This window comes from Simochromis diagramma, unplaced genomic scaffold, assembly GCF_900408965.1.
Source record: "Simochromis diagramma unplaced genomic scaffold, fSimDia1.1 OVJJ01000590.1, whole genome shotgun sequence".
NCBI lineage: Eukaryota > Metazoa > Chordata > Actinopteri > Cichliformes > Cichlidae > Simochromis > Simochromis diagramma.
The window spans coordinates 1,458,236-1,471,626 of record NW_024387057.1 but is presented as its reverse complement, the minus strand read 5'-3'; the positions used below and the strand labels follow the sequence as shown (position 1 = coordinate 1,471,626).

Genomic DNA, 13,391 nt, shown 5'->3' with positions numbered 1-13,391 from the left:
TACAATTCCCGAAAACCTGTTGAACAGGATCGTCACTCCAGCTGAATGTGAAGTCCCATGGCTGAAGAAAACATAATCTCCCTATTGTTGTTTCCAGAAATTTTTATCTGCCTCCCCCGAATGAGTCTCTTAAAAAATAATGTTGCTCTTCTGCTCTTTGCAAAAAAGAAAAGTTGCTTTACGCTTTGCATTGTTCTTTAAACCCCCAACATTCAAAGAAAAAATGGATAACATTTGCTAAATAATAAGAGTGCACGAAGAGAGTGGTGTGCAGTAATGAGCAGCTAATGTGTTCCCAACAAAATTCAACATTAGCATTTATTGCAGCAACCCTTAAGGTGTCTGAACATTCGTAGAACTGGTAAACTAGTCACAGTACCTGAAATGGAACAATGTTACAAAGGATGTTCAAACAGGATCCACCCGACTGTTATCAATCAGTGCGTAACCTTCCTTCAGAAACGCTCTTTTTCCCTTCTTCCTGGCCTCCTGAACCATTGGCCACAGCTTAGAATGAGCCTCCCTGTCTTCTTTGGAGAAATATTCACTGAAGTGAATATGCATTTCATTACACACTTGGGCTTGGGCTGAGCACCTGCCCCTTTCCTGATGGGTGCCTGTTAGGGAAAATATTCTAAAACACTTCTTCAGTAAAGACTCAGAGAAGAGAAACACACAGAGTTCTTGCTAGCAAGGGCAGCTCCCTACTGAGAGACTCCCTGAGCTTTGCCCTGGTCTTTATTTATACTTCAGTGGTTTGTGTGTGTGTGTGTGTGTGTGTGTGTGTGTGTGTGTGTGTGTCCTGCTGATCAAAGGGTCATAAAAGCACAAAAGGTACATCCTTGGTCAGGAAAGGGTAGTCTCCCCCTCACCCTAAATAACATGGTGAGGAAGTCCAGCAGTTCATCTATATGTAAAGAAGCACTTAAACTAAAACAAACGTAGCTACGTTAATCCTGCCGTAAAACAATAAGAGAAGGTATGACCTCTCTCGTGCTCCCAGGATGTGGGTGTGCATTCTAGTGTGGAATACACACCAAGCCTTTGCAGCCAGTTAGAGATCACACACAATTAATTATATGCCTCTAAGTATACATGGTTGAATATTTCCTAATACAAATAACTACATGCAGTACTCTACCATATGCAAACTTATATCACTAAAAGATTATACTGACTACTAAATACAATTTTCCATTGACAGTGCCCAAAGTGCCCTAAAATTGTAATTAAAAAAAAATGTGTGTGTGCGTGCGGAGTCCTGTCTGTGTTACTTAACAATAATATTTAACTATTAATCACAGTTTTGCTAAATAAAAAGATCTGACTTGCATCAGTCACATGACTACCCATTAATCAATGATCACCCTTGACGGCAGAGCGCCCTGGTTATGAGCCGGGAACGAGCTCGCGAAGAGCACGCGCATTTTCTTGCTACCAGAGAGCAGAGTGAAACTGACCCCCCCACCCACTTGAAACGTAAAGGCAAATAGGCGGAGCGGTTAGTGTTACGTTTGTGCTGATTTGTGCAGGTAAAATGAGCGTTTGTGCTGCTACGGTTTTTGAGATATTAAACTTTATGTTATAGGTCATTCAAAGGTCACCATCCCCCAAGACTGCTCCAAAACAGACCAAAATGGTCTACTTTTTTAGTGCTACGTTTGTGCTGATTTGTGCAGGTAAAATTAGCGTTTGTGCTGCTATGGTTTCTGAGATATTCTGTTATTGTATTACTGCTGAAAAATGTCTTTTTCAAATGACTTTTAGCTTTGTGTGTTCACTTGTTCAATAAAGTTCTGTTTAAAAACTCTTCTTATTGTATTTAATCAAATTTGTAAATTTGTAATGAGTGTAGTCCTTTTTTTTTCTTTTTTTTTTACTTCATTCACTTTTTGTTCATAAAACCATGATGCAAATGCTTGAGGATTTTTTTTTAGAGTGGGTTAAAAAAACTTTATTGAAAACTACATTTGAACTTTTTACACTCCCATGAACACGTTTCGAAAAACGAACACGCTAGCAGTTTTTTGCATCAAATACACATTTTTTTGGCAGAAAAAAGTATTATTTGGCATTACTGTGTCTGACGGATTCTTAGAACAGCGTGTTAAATCTGATTTCTGAACAAGGTAAGCTTACATTTAAAATACTGAGGTTTTAGTTACTGAGTTAATACATGATATAGCTAACTGTCTGGATCAAAGGGTTTGTTTTTTTTTCAATGTTAAACATTTTCAAAAACCCAGCAATTGCAAATTTGCAAATCCGAGAAAACTTTAAAAAAAATGTTGCTTGTATGACTTTCAGTGAGAAAATGCATCACTCATTCCATCATGGGTCCATACATTTCCTTTAGGGAGTACACTCATTAAGTATAAACTGGTGACCAGATTATCTCAGTGTACTTTCCATTCATGTACACCTCCTTTACTCTTTCACAATTCCTTAACCACATTTTTGTTCTAACTTTACGTCTTTCAATGAATTGTTAAAGAAGACATGGATTTGTTGCTGGGGGTATTTCTGTGTGCACCATTCAGTTTTTTTGTCGACCTGTGAGGGAAGGTTCTTGCCTGAACTGTGACCAGTGTTTAATAGTCCAGATGTATGTGGACACACACGGTTGAAGCATTATGGTCATATATTTGGGGCTGAATATAGTTTATTTAACTCCAACACATAAAAACTGATACAAATCAAAATAACACATCACTGCGATCCTGTGTTACATCACTTAACGCTTTACAGTGGTAAAGACTCAACAACTGTGACAAACAGACATAACTGAGGTCATTTAGGATTACAACTGAGTGACTGAATATAATTAACTCAAATTGTGGATCTCACCAGAAAGAAAATGAATCCTGTAAATCCTTTAAAAACTGGGTGGAAGATCAGACATGTCAGTGAAAGAAAAGCTTATGATAATTTCTATGAAAGCAAATCAAACAAAATCACATAGTCAAGTGAATAAAAAACAGTTTGTACTCAGATGATCTTTTAAAATACTAAACATGTAAATACTTGACTCAATAATCCTCATAGAAACAAAAACTATATACTGATTTTTTTAAATTTAAGTCATTTGAAACAAAAGTTTAACAAAACTCAAAAGGAATCAATTACATGTCACATATCATATGTATTTAAAAGTTAAAATAAGATAACTAATCAGTGACTACATGCATATTCTCAGTGTTTATTGTACTGCCGCGAATGTCCAACAATTTTTTCACTGACTGTAAGGTTTCGCGGATGAATACAACAAGATAAAACCAGTATCAGTACCAAACCAAGAAGATTTATTCATAACAGACAGGAAAAGGCCCAGGGAAGCAGAGTTAACGATTAAAACAGAGTCAACTCTTGTGGATTGGTACCAAACGACTCACGGACCAGTACCGGTCCGTGGCCCGGGGGTTGGGCACCGCTGAATTAGAGTATTTTTCATGAACTTGATGAAAGTGATCAGCCAGCATTGTGGGTTGTTTTTTAAATTTCATTGTAAGCCACAGTAGTTATGTTTCTGCGTAGTAACAATATCTTAATTTAGAAATTTTTCTTCAGTATCACAAAAAAAATTATTGTGATATTTTCTCCTGTGAGGCTCCAGTCAACCGCGCACCATGAATTGGAAAGTTACTTGATGTAAAATGATTCTTTCAAACTTTTTTCTGCCTGTTCTTTGTTTATTTTTTTCCAAGCTTCTGGAATGACAGCAGGTACTGCTTGATATTCTTGAGCAAAGTTACTGTTGTATTTTGTCATTACATATTTCCAGTAGTCTGATGCCTCCAGGCTCTCATCCGGTTGAATTTTCCAGTCTTTGAGAATTTCCTTGTAATTCTTATAAGGGTGTGGTTTATATTGTGTTTCAATGCAGCAAAATTTTTTGTGACTTTTCACATTGGAAGAGCATAAGTCAGTGAGAAGTATACCTGTTGAGAATTTCCTGTATTCACCCAGACCCTGTGGCCTGTGCAGTGAAACAAAGTGCTCAGTATGGGCTTTTCCTCCTGCGTCACAGGGAGCTGCACAGAATGGACACTGTTTGCCACAACCAATCAGCTGCTTGAAAAGCTCGTTCTGTGGCTGCACACTGAGATGTTCTAATCTCTTGTCAAATGTAGATTTTTTAAACTCATTTCTGAGAGTTTCTGTCATGTCATTCACAGATGCCGTGAGACAGTCAGCAAACTGTTCCTTGTCAGCATTGTTCAGTATCATGAAAGCACCAAGAGCATCCTGGGAAATGACCAGTTTATCACCAAGTTCTTTACAAATATCTTTAACAAAAGCCTTGAAGTCATCACTCTTTCTGGTTTTTGCCTTTTCAATGGCAGAATTTATGCTGTCAATACATGACTGCAGATGTCGGTCCTCAAACTCAAAAACTGTCGACTCATTTGAGAAGTGCTTCTTTATCTGTTCAAGTATCCATGTCTTTGCATACTTCTCATATGAGCGAATGTAGCTCAGATAGCTTTGAAAATCCTCCTTGGAGAGCGAATCCAGTAAAATTGAATACTGGAAGGACATTCTTGTGCTGAACTGCTCGAGTTTCCTCATTTCACCAATGATATCAGGGCCCAGGGAGCGATTAACGAAGTCTTCAACAGCAGGCTTCAAACATCGATTTTGTGAATTCTTCTGCCTTCTTCTGACACTGGTCTCGTTTATGAAACACATCTTTGAAGTCCTCATGAAACTTTTCCTTGTTTTTAGTCAGACATCTGTGTGGATCATTTTCTTCTATGAAATCTTCGTGCATTTTCTGAAACTTTCTGGCTGCAAATCCACAGATGTGCTGTTTTAGCGAAACTTCAAACTCGATGTTTATCTTGACATCTTGATGGTTTTTCAGCTTCTCATCAATCATGCGGAGGATCTCCTGGATGTAATTGTCATGGTAATTGATTTTTTTTTTCACTTGTTTATTCACAGAGTGTTTGCAAGCAGCTATGATGCTGTCAGACAGACCTTTTATGTGATCCTGACCAGTAAAAACTTTGTTTGTTGTGTGTTTAAATTTGCTTAACCAACTTTCAGCTGTATGTTTGAAAGACTCGTTTCCAAAATCTTGCAGATTATTTTCAGTTAATAATTGATGTGCACGGCTCCCCCTGTGTTTCAGATTTTCTCTGAGGTAGCGGGACACGCTGTCTGTAACATTTACAATTTTTTGTTCAGAGAAAGACAGTTTTTCTAAAGTTTCCTTCCACATCTTCTTAAACTCTTTATCCAACTCTCTGTTTGTCATTTGGACTTTTTTCTTTCGACATTTATCAATTAATGCACACACTGCTTTTTCAATCTCTTTTCTGTGACTTTCTTTGATTTTAATAATTTCTGTCATTCCCTGTCTGATTTCTGCTGCTGCTTCAAGCTGATACTTTACACCAGTTTCTATTTCAAAACGAAGGACTTTTGCACTGTTTGAGAATTCCTCTTTGTATCCTTCAACCAGATCCACATGACCCTCTGTTTGCTCGAAATATTGTGTCAGATTGTTCAGAATCTTTGTCTCCCATGCAGACAGCACTGTGGAGGCTTCACTTTTCAAAGATCCGAGAAATTCTCTCATGTCAGATGTTTCAGATTTTGTTGCAATGGTACCAAAATTTGAAATTATCGTTTCTGCATCTTTTACCCAGGTGTACATTTCTTTTCTGAACTCCCACTCCCATTTGTTGAATTGTGCGCAGAGCTTCATGTATGCATCAGCTACGAGGCTGTTTCTGAAGCTGAAGATGAAGTTTTCATGCTTTACTGCATTCCACAGGCTTTTCACCCACTCTTTAAACTCCATGACATTATTAGCAGATGACTCACAGTTTCTCCAGTAGTTGGATGATGTTTTTCTTGAGTTCATATACAGCCTCGCTGTAACCTGCATTAACTGGTGCCATTGGTGGGTTTCCATTCCACAGTCCAGGAATGTACCAGTTCCCAGTGTCTGGACTGTACTCCATCACATCAGTGAAGTTCTTGTTCTCCTCTTTCTTTTCCATTTTGGCTGCTGCCTGAGTCATCTCATTCAACTGATCCAGGAGCAGTTTCCTGTCTCGTAAGTTGTTTTCATGGGCTGAAACATCCGACACATTCTGGTGAACAAACTGACATTTAGGCTTTTTGCCCACCTCCTTCATCCTGAGAAAAGCGTGCACAACTATTTGTAGGATATCTTTCATTTCTGTTGAATTCTCCATTGCAATGTTGACTATGGTGACATCACTCAGCCCCACGACAAGTGTAGCAAGTTCATTGTCGTGCTCATAGCTGTTGTCCAGTTGTGCAAGTTCTGGTGACTTTAAGCCCTCAGTGTCAATGATCACCAAGAACTCACAGTTTAGGACGTTTTTCATGTCTTCATTGATTTTGATGAGCAACATAAAGGCACCTCGAGTACATCGACCACTGCTGACTGCAAACTGTACTCCAAACATGGTGTTAAGGAGAGTGGACTTGCCTGTGCTCTGAACTCCAAGAACTGTGACTACCAATATCTTTCTCTTCTTTCCTTTTTTCTTTGGAGACACCAGGTCACTGAGCTGAGAGAGAACATCACTCACCCATCTGAGAGGGATGTTGGATGCATCTCCATCTACAAGCTCAAGAGGAAATCCATCAAGCAACAACTCTGCACACAGTTTGGGCAGATGCTGCAATTGTTGACGTGATGGGTCTGTTTCTGGAAGAGACAGTGAAGCTTCATAGATCTGACCCATTTCACGGAAGAAGTGTTCAATCCCCAGTGAGCTGTTGGAAATTTGTCTATCAATTTCTTTGATCTCCTCTTTGTTCTCAGAGTTCTTGCATTTTTCTTTATATTTCTCTCGGAGTTCAGACAGTTTTACATGAGACACATTATCGAGGTTCATTCTCATCCATTTCAGGAAATAAAACCTCTCTGTTCCTGGGCTTGATATCCCAGTGATGAAGTTTGTCATAGCTGTCGACATCTCATAAGAGTTCTGCTTTTGCCGCAGTTCTTCTTTCTGTTTCTGAAGATCACTTCTGTAATTTTCCACATTTTTAGACCCAACATTTTGAAGTCGAAACTCTTCCTTCTGTAACGAGGTCAGTGTTTTCCATATTTGGCCTTGTCGGGGAAGCTCATCTTCTTTATATTTATGGATGTCTTGAATTCCTGCAGTGATGGTTTTTGCATTTTTCTTTGCAGTCTGGCACTCTGGAGAGTCTTCATCAACCAGGATTCCCAGTTCATGGGCAACATCCACCATCTTCTCTATTTTCATCTTCAGCTCTGATTTCTCAATCACATTTCTGACTGTCTTCCTCAAATCTTTTACAAAGTGTGCTTCATTTTTCTGCTTTGTCTTAAAAATAATGTTGTTATTGCTGAAGCACAACTTGGTTGCCAGGTTTTTCACAGTATCCAAATTGAAGCGCTTGCTCTCACAGTTACCGACCAAGAAGATCTGTGCTTTTTTGTTCTGGCTTTTAAGTAGACTGATCACAGACTCGGACTCAGAATCCAAATGGTCAAAGAAGACAAAAACTGCTGCAGATGTCTGACACAAAAAGGAGTATTGTGTTTCAAATGAAGCAATGTCTCCACGAAGGTTAGCTACAGCCACTGGCTGACCGAAAATATCAATGTTTGTGTTTCCACCAGGAAGATACCAAGTAATTTCAGTCAGCCCGTTGGAAATTCTTCTTGGACTGTCACCACACTCCATGTTGTGGTGAACAAAGGTGTTGTGGTATTGCTGATCATTGCTCAGAAGCTTATTGAGAATCTCTGACTTGGACAAGGAGCACTCACCCAGTCTGACAAAAGAGACCATTGGAAGTTCAGAGAGAACGATTCTTTCTTCAATGAAGCCCTTTGACTGTGAAAGAGACTGAGGTCTGTACTTTTTAACAATGTCTCTCATGGCCCACAGCATGAGTGTGCACTGTTCTGTGTCACAATTAGGAAGCAGCAGAGGGACAGAGAACTGACACATGGACATTTTTAGTGCCATTTCCTGCTGTAGAAAACCATCAGAACACAGAAAGAGAGCAGTGATTATGTCGAGGGGGTTCACCATGTCCTCTGTGTTTGAATGGTTGATCATATTATCAAGATCTAAGTATGCACTCCCTGTTTCATCATCACTGTTTGACTCACACTCTGATGTACATTTCACATTAAGCATCATTACTTTCTTTAGAAAATACCATGGAAGGTCAGATTTACGCCTGGCAGGTTCATCAGTGATGGTCTTCAAATCAATCTCAAGTATTCTGCTGAGTGATAGCTTATCTGTGTTGCACTGCGTCAAGTCCAGCTCTTCCAATAAGCTCACCAGGTGTTGCACTGTGGATGTGAGATTTAAATGTTATTGCATCCTGCTTTTATTTACAACTTAACCAGTATGCCATCTTTTTTTGTAATTGGTGTTAACGTTCACCTGTGTGTGTGTGTGTGTAGCAGTAACAATAGACTGACTTTTGTTTTCATCCTTCATGTCTTCAGGAGCCTGAGTGGACTTTTGTACCTCTGTTTTCAGGTTGTCGGGCTCTGAGCTGCTCATGTCTGTCGACTCTTTTCCTCCTGTCTGCATGTAATCACTGTGTAGTTCTCACTTTCACCAACAGGAGTGTCCACATGCTGAGACACTGACTCACTGCTGAATGTAAACGCTGTTGTCTTCATATGACAACAAGAAGCTGTTGGGATAATAATAGTAATACAGATAATATTAATATATTAATGGTTTTATTTACAGACCTCACATCATATCGTGTCTTTCTGCTTTAGCAGTAAAAAGCATAAAGCTGACTTTTACCTCCTGCAACAATCTGCTGACAGTAATCCTAGCAGGTAGAACATGGTGCTGATGGAGGGTCATGTACTTCCTCACAGTATAGCTCAACAACTAAATCTTCATCATTCTTTTCCTTTTTTACAAATGATGATAAAGAGAGAAAAAACATTGAAATACATTATTGCAAACACATCTCAAGAGAACAATATCTCCGTTTCTCCCCTTCATCTCACAAACAAGTTGAGTACTTTTAATAACATAAGCAAATGAGTAAAACCTTGACCATGATTTTCATACTCGTTTGCAGCCCTGTGCCCTAAAATATGTGGTTCACAAAACCATTGTTTTGTGTTAATAAGGGTTTTGAATTGTGGTTTTTAACTATTTTTGTCCCTTAATACAGTATGAATTTAAAAGCGTGGGGTTAACAGCCTGCCTGCAACCAAGTGATGTTCTATTATTAGACTTCAGGGCAAGTAACATTAACAAACGCCATGTTCATACATTGTCCATAAGTGCACTTGGCACCAGAACAAACTAGGTCACAGGTTGATGATCAATTTTGTCATCATATCATCGGATCTGTGGCTATATATTCTGCACGCTTGATTGAAAAGCTGAGCTGAGCTGTCAGAATGTGGCTCGGCCAGTAGCTAAATAAAACATAACTTTTTTCTGCTTCTGCACTATTGACAATAAAATTGTTGTACTATTGCTGTGGATAAGTCACTTCCTTTCAATTCCTCAGGCAGTGTAGTGCAGCAGGGATTCTGACAACTCCTCTTACACTGTTAGATGAACACATTCAATTTCACTCAGGATCATGTGATTTCTTGTAAAGGTGTATAGTGCCTCCTTTCCTCTCATTCTGTAAAGCAGTGTAGTGGACCTTAGGTGTGGTACAAACTGTTAGTTGAACACTTTCAATTTTACTCAGGTTGATGTGATTTCTTGTACAGCTTTTACAATAATTTGCCTCAGATGATTTAGTGCACAAATATTTTCTGCAGATTAAAGACATTTTTTTAGAAAGTGAATGCTGAAGCCATGAAGTAAATCGTTTTCGTGAAAATGAAAACACACACTTAACTAAATAAACTAAACCTAAAAAACTAAAACTATATGTGAAAAAATATTCAACTAAAAAAATTGTCAAAACCTACTTTTTAAAAAACTGTTGTTATGCGGTTCAGAGCTGTGGATCTGGAGATTTTTTCTGGAGATCTGTATCTATTGGGCTCATTTAAGCGTATTTAAGCTTTTGTGGGTGAGCAAGAGACATGTTATGTGTTATTTTAGACATTTTTACATACAGACAAGTTTTTGAAAGTCAAAACGATCAGATTCGTGAAAGCTGAACTTAACAAATTGTGCGTAAATGATCAGTATTTATTCAGGTTTGGATGTATGCATTCGTGAAATGCTTTTACATGTGTTCTTTAGTAATTGTGTGGGAATTGAAGCATGCATGTGTGAGTCTTCAAAGGTTACATAGAAATCATTGTATACATTTATAAAGCTTGGTTTACACTTGTGGATCATTTCACATATGTTTTAATTTAAAGTAGGCCTGCACATGACAGCTCTGCTCTGCTCTTCAAAGTGTTTGTTAAACAGTTCTTTCAAGCAAAACTCTCTTCTCCTTATCTTATCATTCTCGTATTAAGTACAGGATGGGCCATTTACATGGATACACCATAATAAAATGAGAATAGTTGGTGATATTAAAGTCCTGTTTGTGGCACATTAGTATATGTGAGGGGGCAAACTCCTCAAGATGTTGGTGACCATGGTGGCCATTTAGAAGTCGGCCATCTTGGATACAACTTTTGTTTTTTCAATAGGAAGAGGGCCATGTGACACATCAAACTCATTGGTAATGTCACAAGAAAAACAATGGTGTGCTTGGTTTCAACGTAACTTTATTCTTTCATGAGTTATTTACAAGTTTCACTTTGTTCACCGCCATTGACACGTCGAAGAGGTTAACACGTGAGGAGCGGATCGAAATTGTGTTGATATCTGGTGAACGCAGTAACCGGGTCATTGCAGCAGATTTCAATGCGACACCCTACGAGACCACCCATCTCCCATGCTACAGTTAGCAAACTGCTTACTAAGTTTCGTGAAACTGGTTCAGTGTTGGATTTGCCAAAATGTGGACACAAGAAAACTGTCACTAATGAAGAAACATCAGTGGCTGTCCCAGCTTCATTCAGCAAGAGCCCACAGCGTAGCACTCGCCGCATGTCACTGAGAGTGGCATTAGTCAAACATCCCTTCGGCGGATATTAGCTACTCACAAATGGCACCCTTACAAACTCCAGCTACTGCAGCATCTCAACTAGGATGACCCAGATCGGTGTACAGAATTTGCAGAATGGGCAAAACAAAAATTGGAACAGGACCCTCAGTTCACGCAGAAGATTTTGTTCTGTGATGAGGCAAACTTGTATGTGAATGGTGAAGTTAACAAACAAAACCACCGCTATTGGTGTGACACTAACCCACATTGGAGGGATCCCTCGAAGACTGTTGGAACAACAAAAGTGATGGTTTGGTGTGGTATATGGGGTACAATGATAGTGGGTCCATTCTTCATCAATGGAAACCTCAAGGCCACTGGATATTTGAAATTGCTACATGATGATGTGTTTCCCTCTTTATGCACTGAAGCTGGCACGTTCCCTGAGTTTTCCCAGCAAGATGGTGCACCACCACATTATGGGTGCCAGGTCCGAGCATTCCTAGATGAACAGTTTCCTGGAAAGTGGATTGGTCATCGTGGGCCAGTTGAATGGCCCCCAAGGTCTCCCGATCTGACCCCCTTAGACTTTTATCTTTGGGGTCATCTGAAGGCAATTGTCTATAGTGTGAAGATACGAGATGTGCAGCACCTGGAACTACGATACTGGATGCCTGTGCTGGCATTTCTCCTGCGGTGTTGCTATCAGTGTGTGAAGAGGGGGAGAAGAGGGTTGCATTGACAATCCAACACAATGGGCAGCACATTGAACACATTTTATAAGTGGTCAGAAACTTGTAAATAACTCTGTTACGGCTGTGGCCATAAGAACACTGTGTGGGCTGTTTGTTCTGTGTCTCTTTACTGTGTTTAAGACTCTTTACAGGTCCCTCCCCTAATGAAGAGTAGTGAGCAGCTGATTGGACCATGGAACAGGTGACCACGTTCAAAAAGCCGCTCTGACAGCTCCCAAAAGGGAGAGAGAGAGAGAGTGTGGAACGAGCGAGTAGCCTGACAGCCGTCGCAGTCCTGACCCTGGTTTTCCCAGCCTGTGCTTATCTTGTGTATTTGTGGGAGTGTGAATTGTGAAAGCCGCTCCTAGTGCATTAGCTGAGAGCTTAGGCACTCGTGGGCTGAAGCGGAAGGGGTGAGCTGCCTTTTCTTTTGGAATTGTTTTCTCCTGTTTTCGTGGTCAGGGAGCGAGGGATAGCTCTGTCATTTGTTTGTTCTTTTTCTTTCCTAGGGTTTAGTTAGTCTTTTCTGGTGGGACTTAGTTGGTTTTGTTTATTATTTTGGCCTGGGCTCACCCTGGAGCTATGCTTCTTGTCCTTAAATAAAATCACCTTTTTTACTCACAACTGGTTTGGATGTTTGGCTTGAGAACCAGGGCGGGGATTTGTCTCTCTCTCCTCTAACCTTATGTGTGTCCCTACACGCCTAGACTAGGGGCGTAACAAACTCATGAAAGAATAAAGTTACGTTGAAACCAAGCACACCATTGTTTTTCTTGTGACATTACAAATAAGTTTGATGGGTCACATGGCCCTCTTCCTGTATCCATATAAATGGCCCACCCTGTATATGCATCCTGTCTGATTTGGATAGTTTTCTATCCAATTTCATCTGACTTGTGACCTGTTATTGTTCTATACCAACCCCAAAATGCACATAATGCAATTTAGTCAGCACAGTGTGTTAGACTAATGTGTGCCGAAGCATACTTTTTCTTAACCCAATAATCAGACTGTAAGTCTACAAAGAATGAAAGCCTTTCTTGAGAAATCGTTTGCTTATTGCAGACTAGACTATTGCATTGATAATCACTGAATAAAGCAGCTTGGTGAATTCACTAGTTAACATCTGGTCTTCCTCATCATCCACATAACAGAAACATCTCTATGAAAAAGAAATAAAAGTATTAAACAACCTACCGTAATGGAAGAGATTTGTCGTCTAACTTAGTCTGCTTCTGCACTATTGGCAGCATGATTGTTTTCCTGTTTCTATAGACAAGTCGCTTCTTTTGAATTCTTCAGACAGTGTAGTGCAGCCAGTATTCTGACCACCACTTTTATACTGTTAGATGAACACTTTCATTTTCACTCAGGATCATGTGATTTCTTGTAAAGGGGTGAGGTGCCTCACTTACTTTCATTTTGTAAGGCAGTGTAGTTAGATTCAAGATTCTTTATTTGTCACGTGCATGGTTATACGGGTATAACACGCAGTGAAATGTGGCCTGATACGCTCCTCGACTGTGCAAAAAAAAAAAAAAAGTGGTGGTGGTTAGTGGCAGTTTTTGATATGGGCGACATGGGCCGTAGTGTCATGGTGGGGGTGGCATCATGGGCATTGGCAAAAAGTTCTTG

At 39.7% G+C, this 13,391-nt stretch overlaps 2 protein-coding genes across 2 annotated transcripts; both read right to left on the bottom strand.

The window, feature by feature from the left end:
- Positions 1-4,158: 4,158 nt before the first annotated feature.
- Positions 4,159-5,829, bottom strand: LOC120742002 (interferon-induced very large GTPase 1-like). The gene has a single exon (XM_040045152.1). The coding sequence runs from the start codon at positions 5,807-5,809 to the stop codon at positions 4,613-4,615; it is 1,197 nt and encodes a 398-aa protein (XP_039901086.1). The 5' UTR covers positions 5,810-5,829; the 3' UTR covers positions 4,159-4,612.
- On the bottom strand, positions 4,159-9,831 carry LOC120742000 (up-regulator of cell proliferation-like). Its single transcript, XM_040045149.1, has 3 exons — positions 8,799-9,831; positions 8,459-8,679; positions 4,159-8,326 (listed from the first exon to the last, which is right to left on the bottom strand). The coding sequence occupies exons 2-3, from the start codon at positions 8,571-8,573 to the stop codon at positions 5,829-5,831; spliced, it is 2,613 nt and encodes an 870-aa protein (XP_039901083.1). The 5' UTR covers positions 8,574-8,679; positions 8,799-9,831; the 3' UTR covers positions 4,159-5,828.
- Between the last annotated feature and the right edge of the window lie 3,560 nt (positions 9,832-13,391).

Coding starts and splice junctions, on each gene's coding strand:
- LOC120742002 (XM_040045152.1), bottom strand. CDS start 5,809: ATGGAGTTTAAAGAGTGGGTGAAAAGCCTGTGGAATGCAGTAAAGCAT.
- LOC120742000 (XM_040045149.1), bottom strand. CDS start 8,573: ATGCAGACAGGAGGAAAAGAGTCGACAGACATGAGCAGCTCAGAGCCC. Junction 8,327..8,458: donor CATGAAGGATGAAAACAAAA/GTCAGTCTATTG, acceptor TCACATCCACAG/TGCAACACCTGGTGAGCTTA.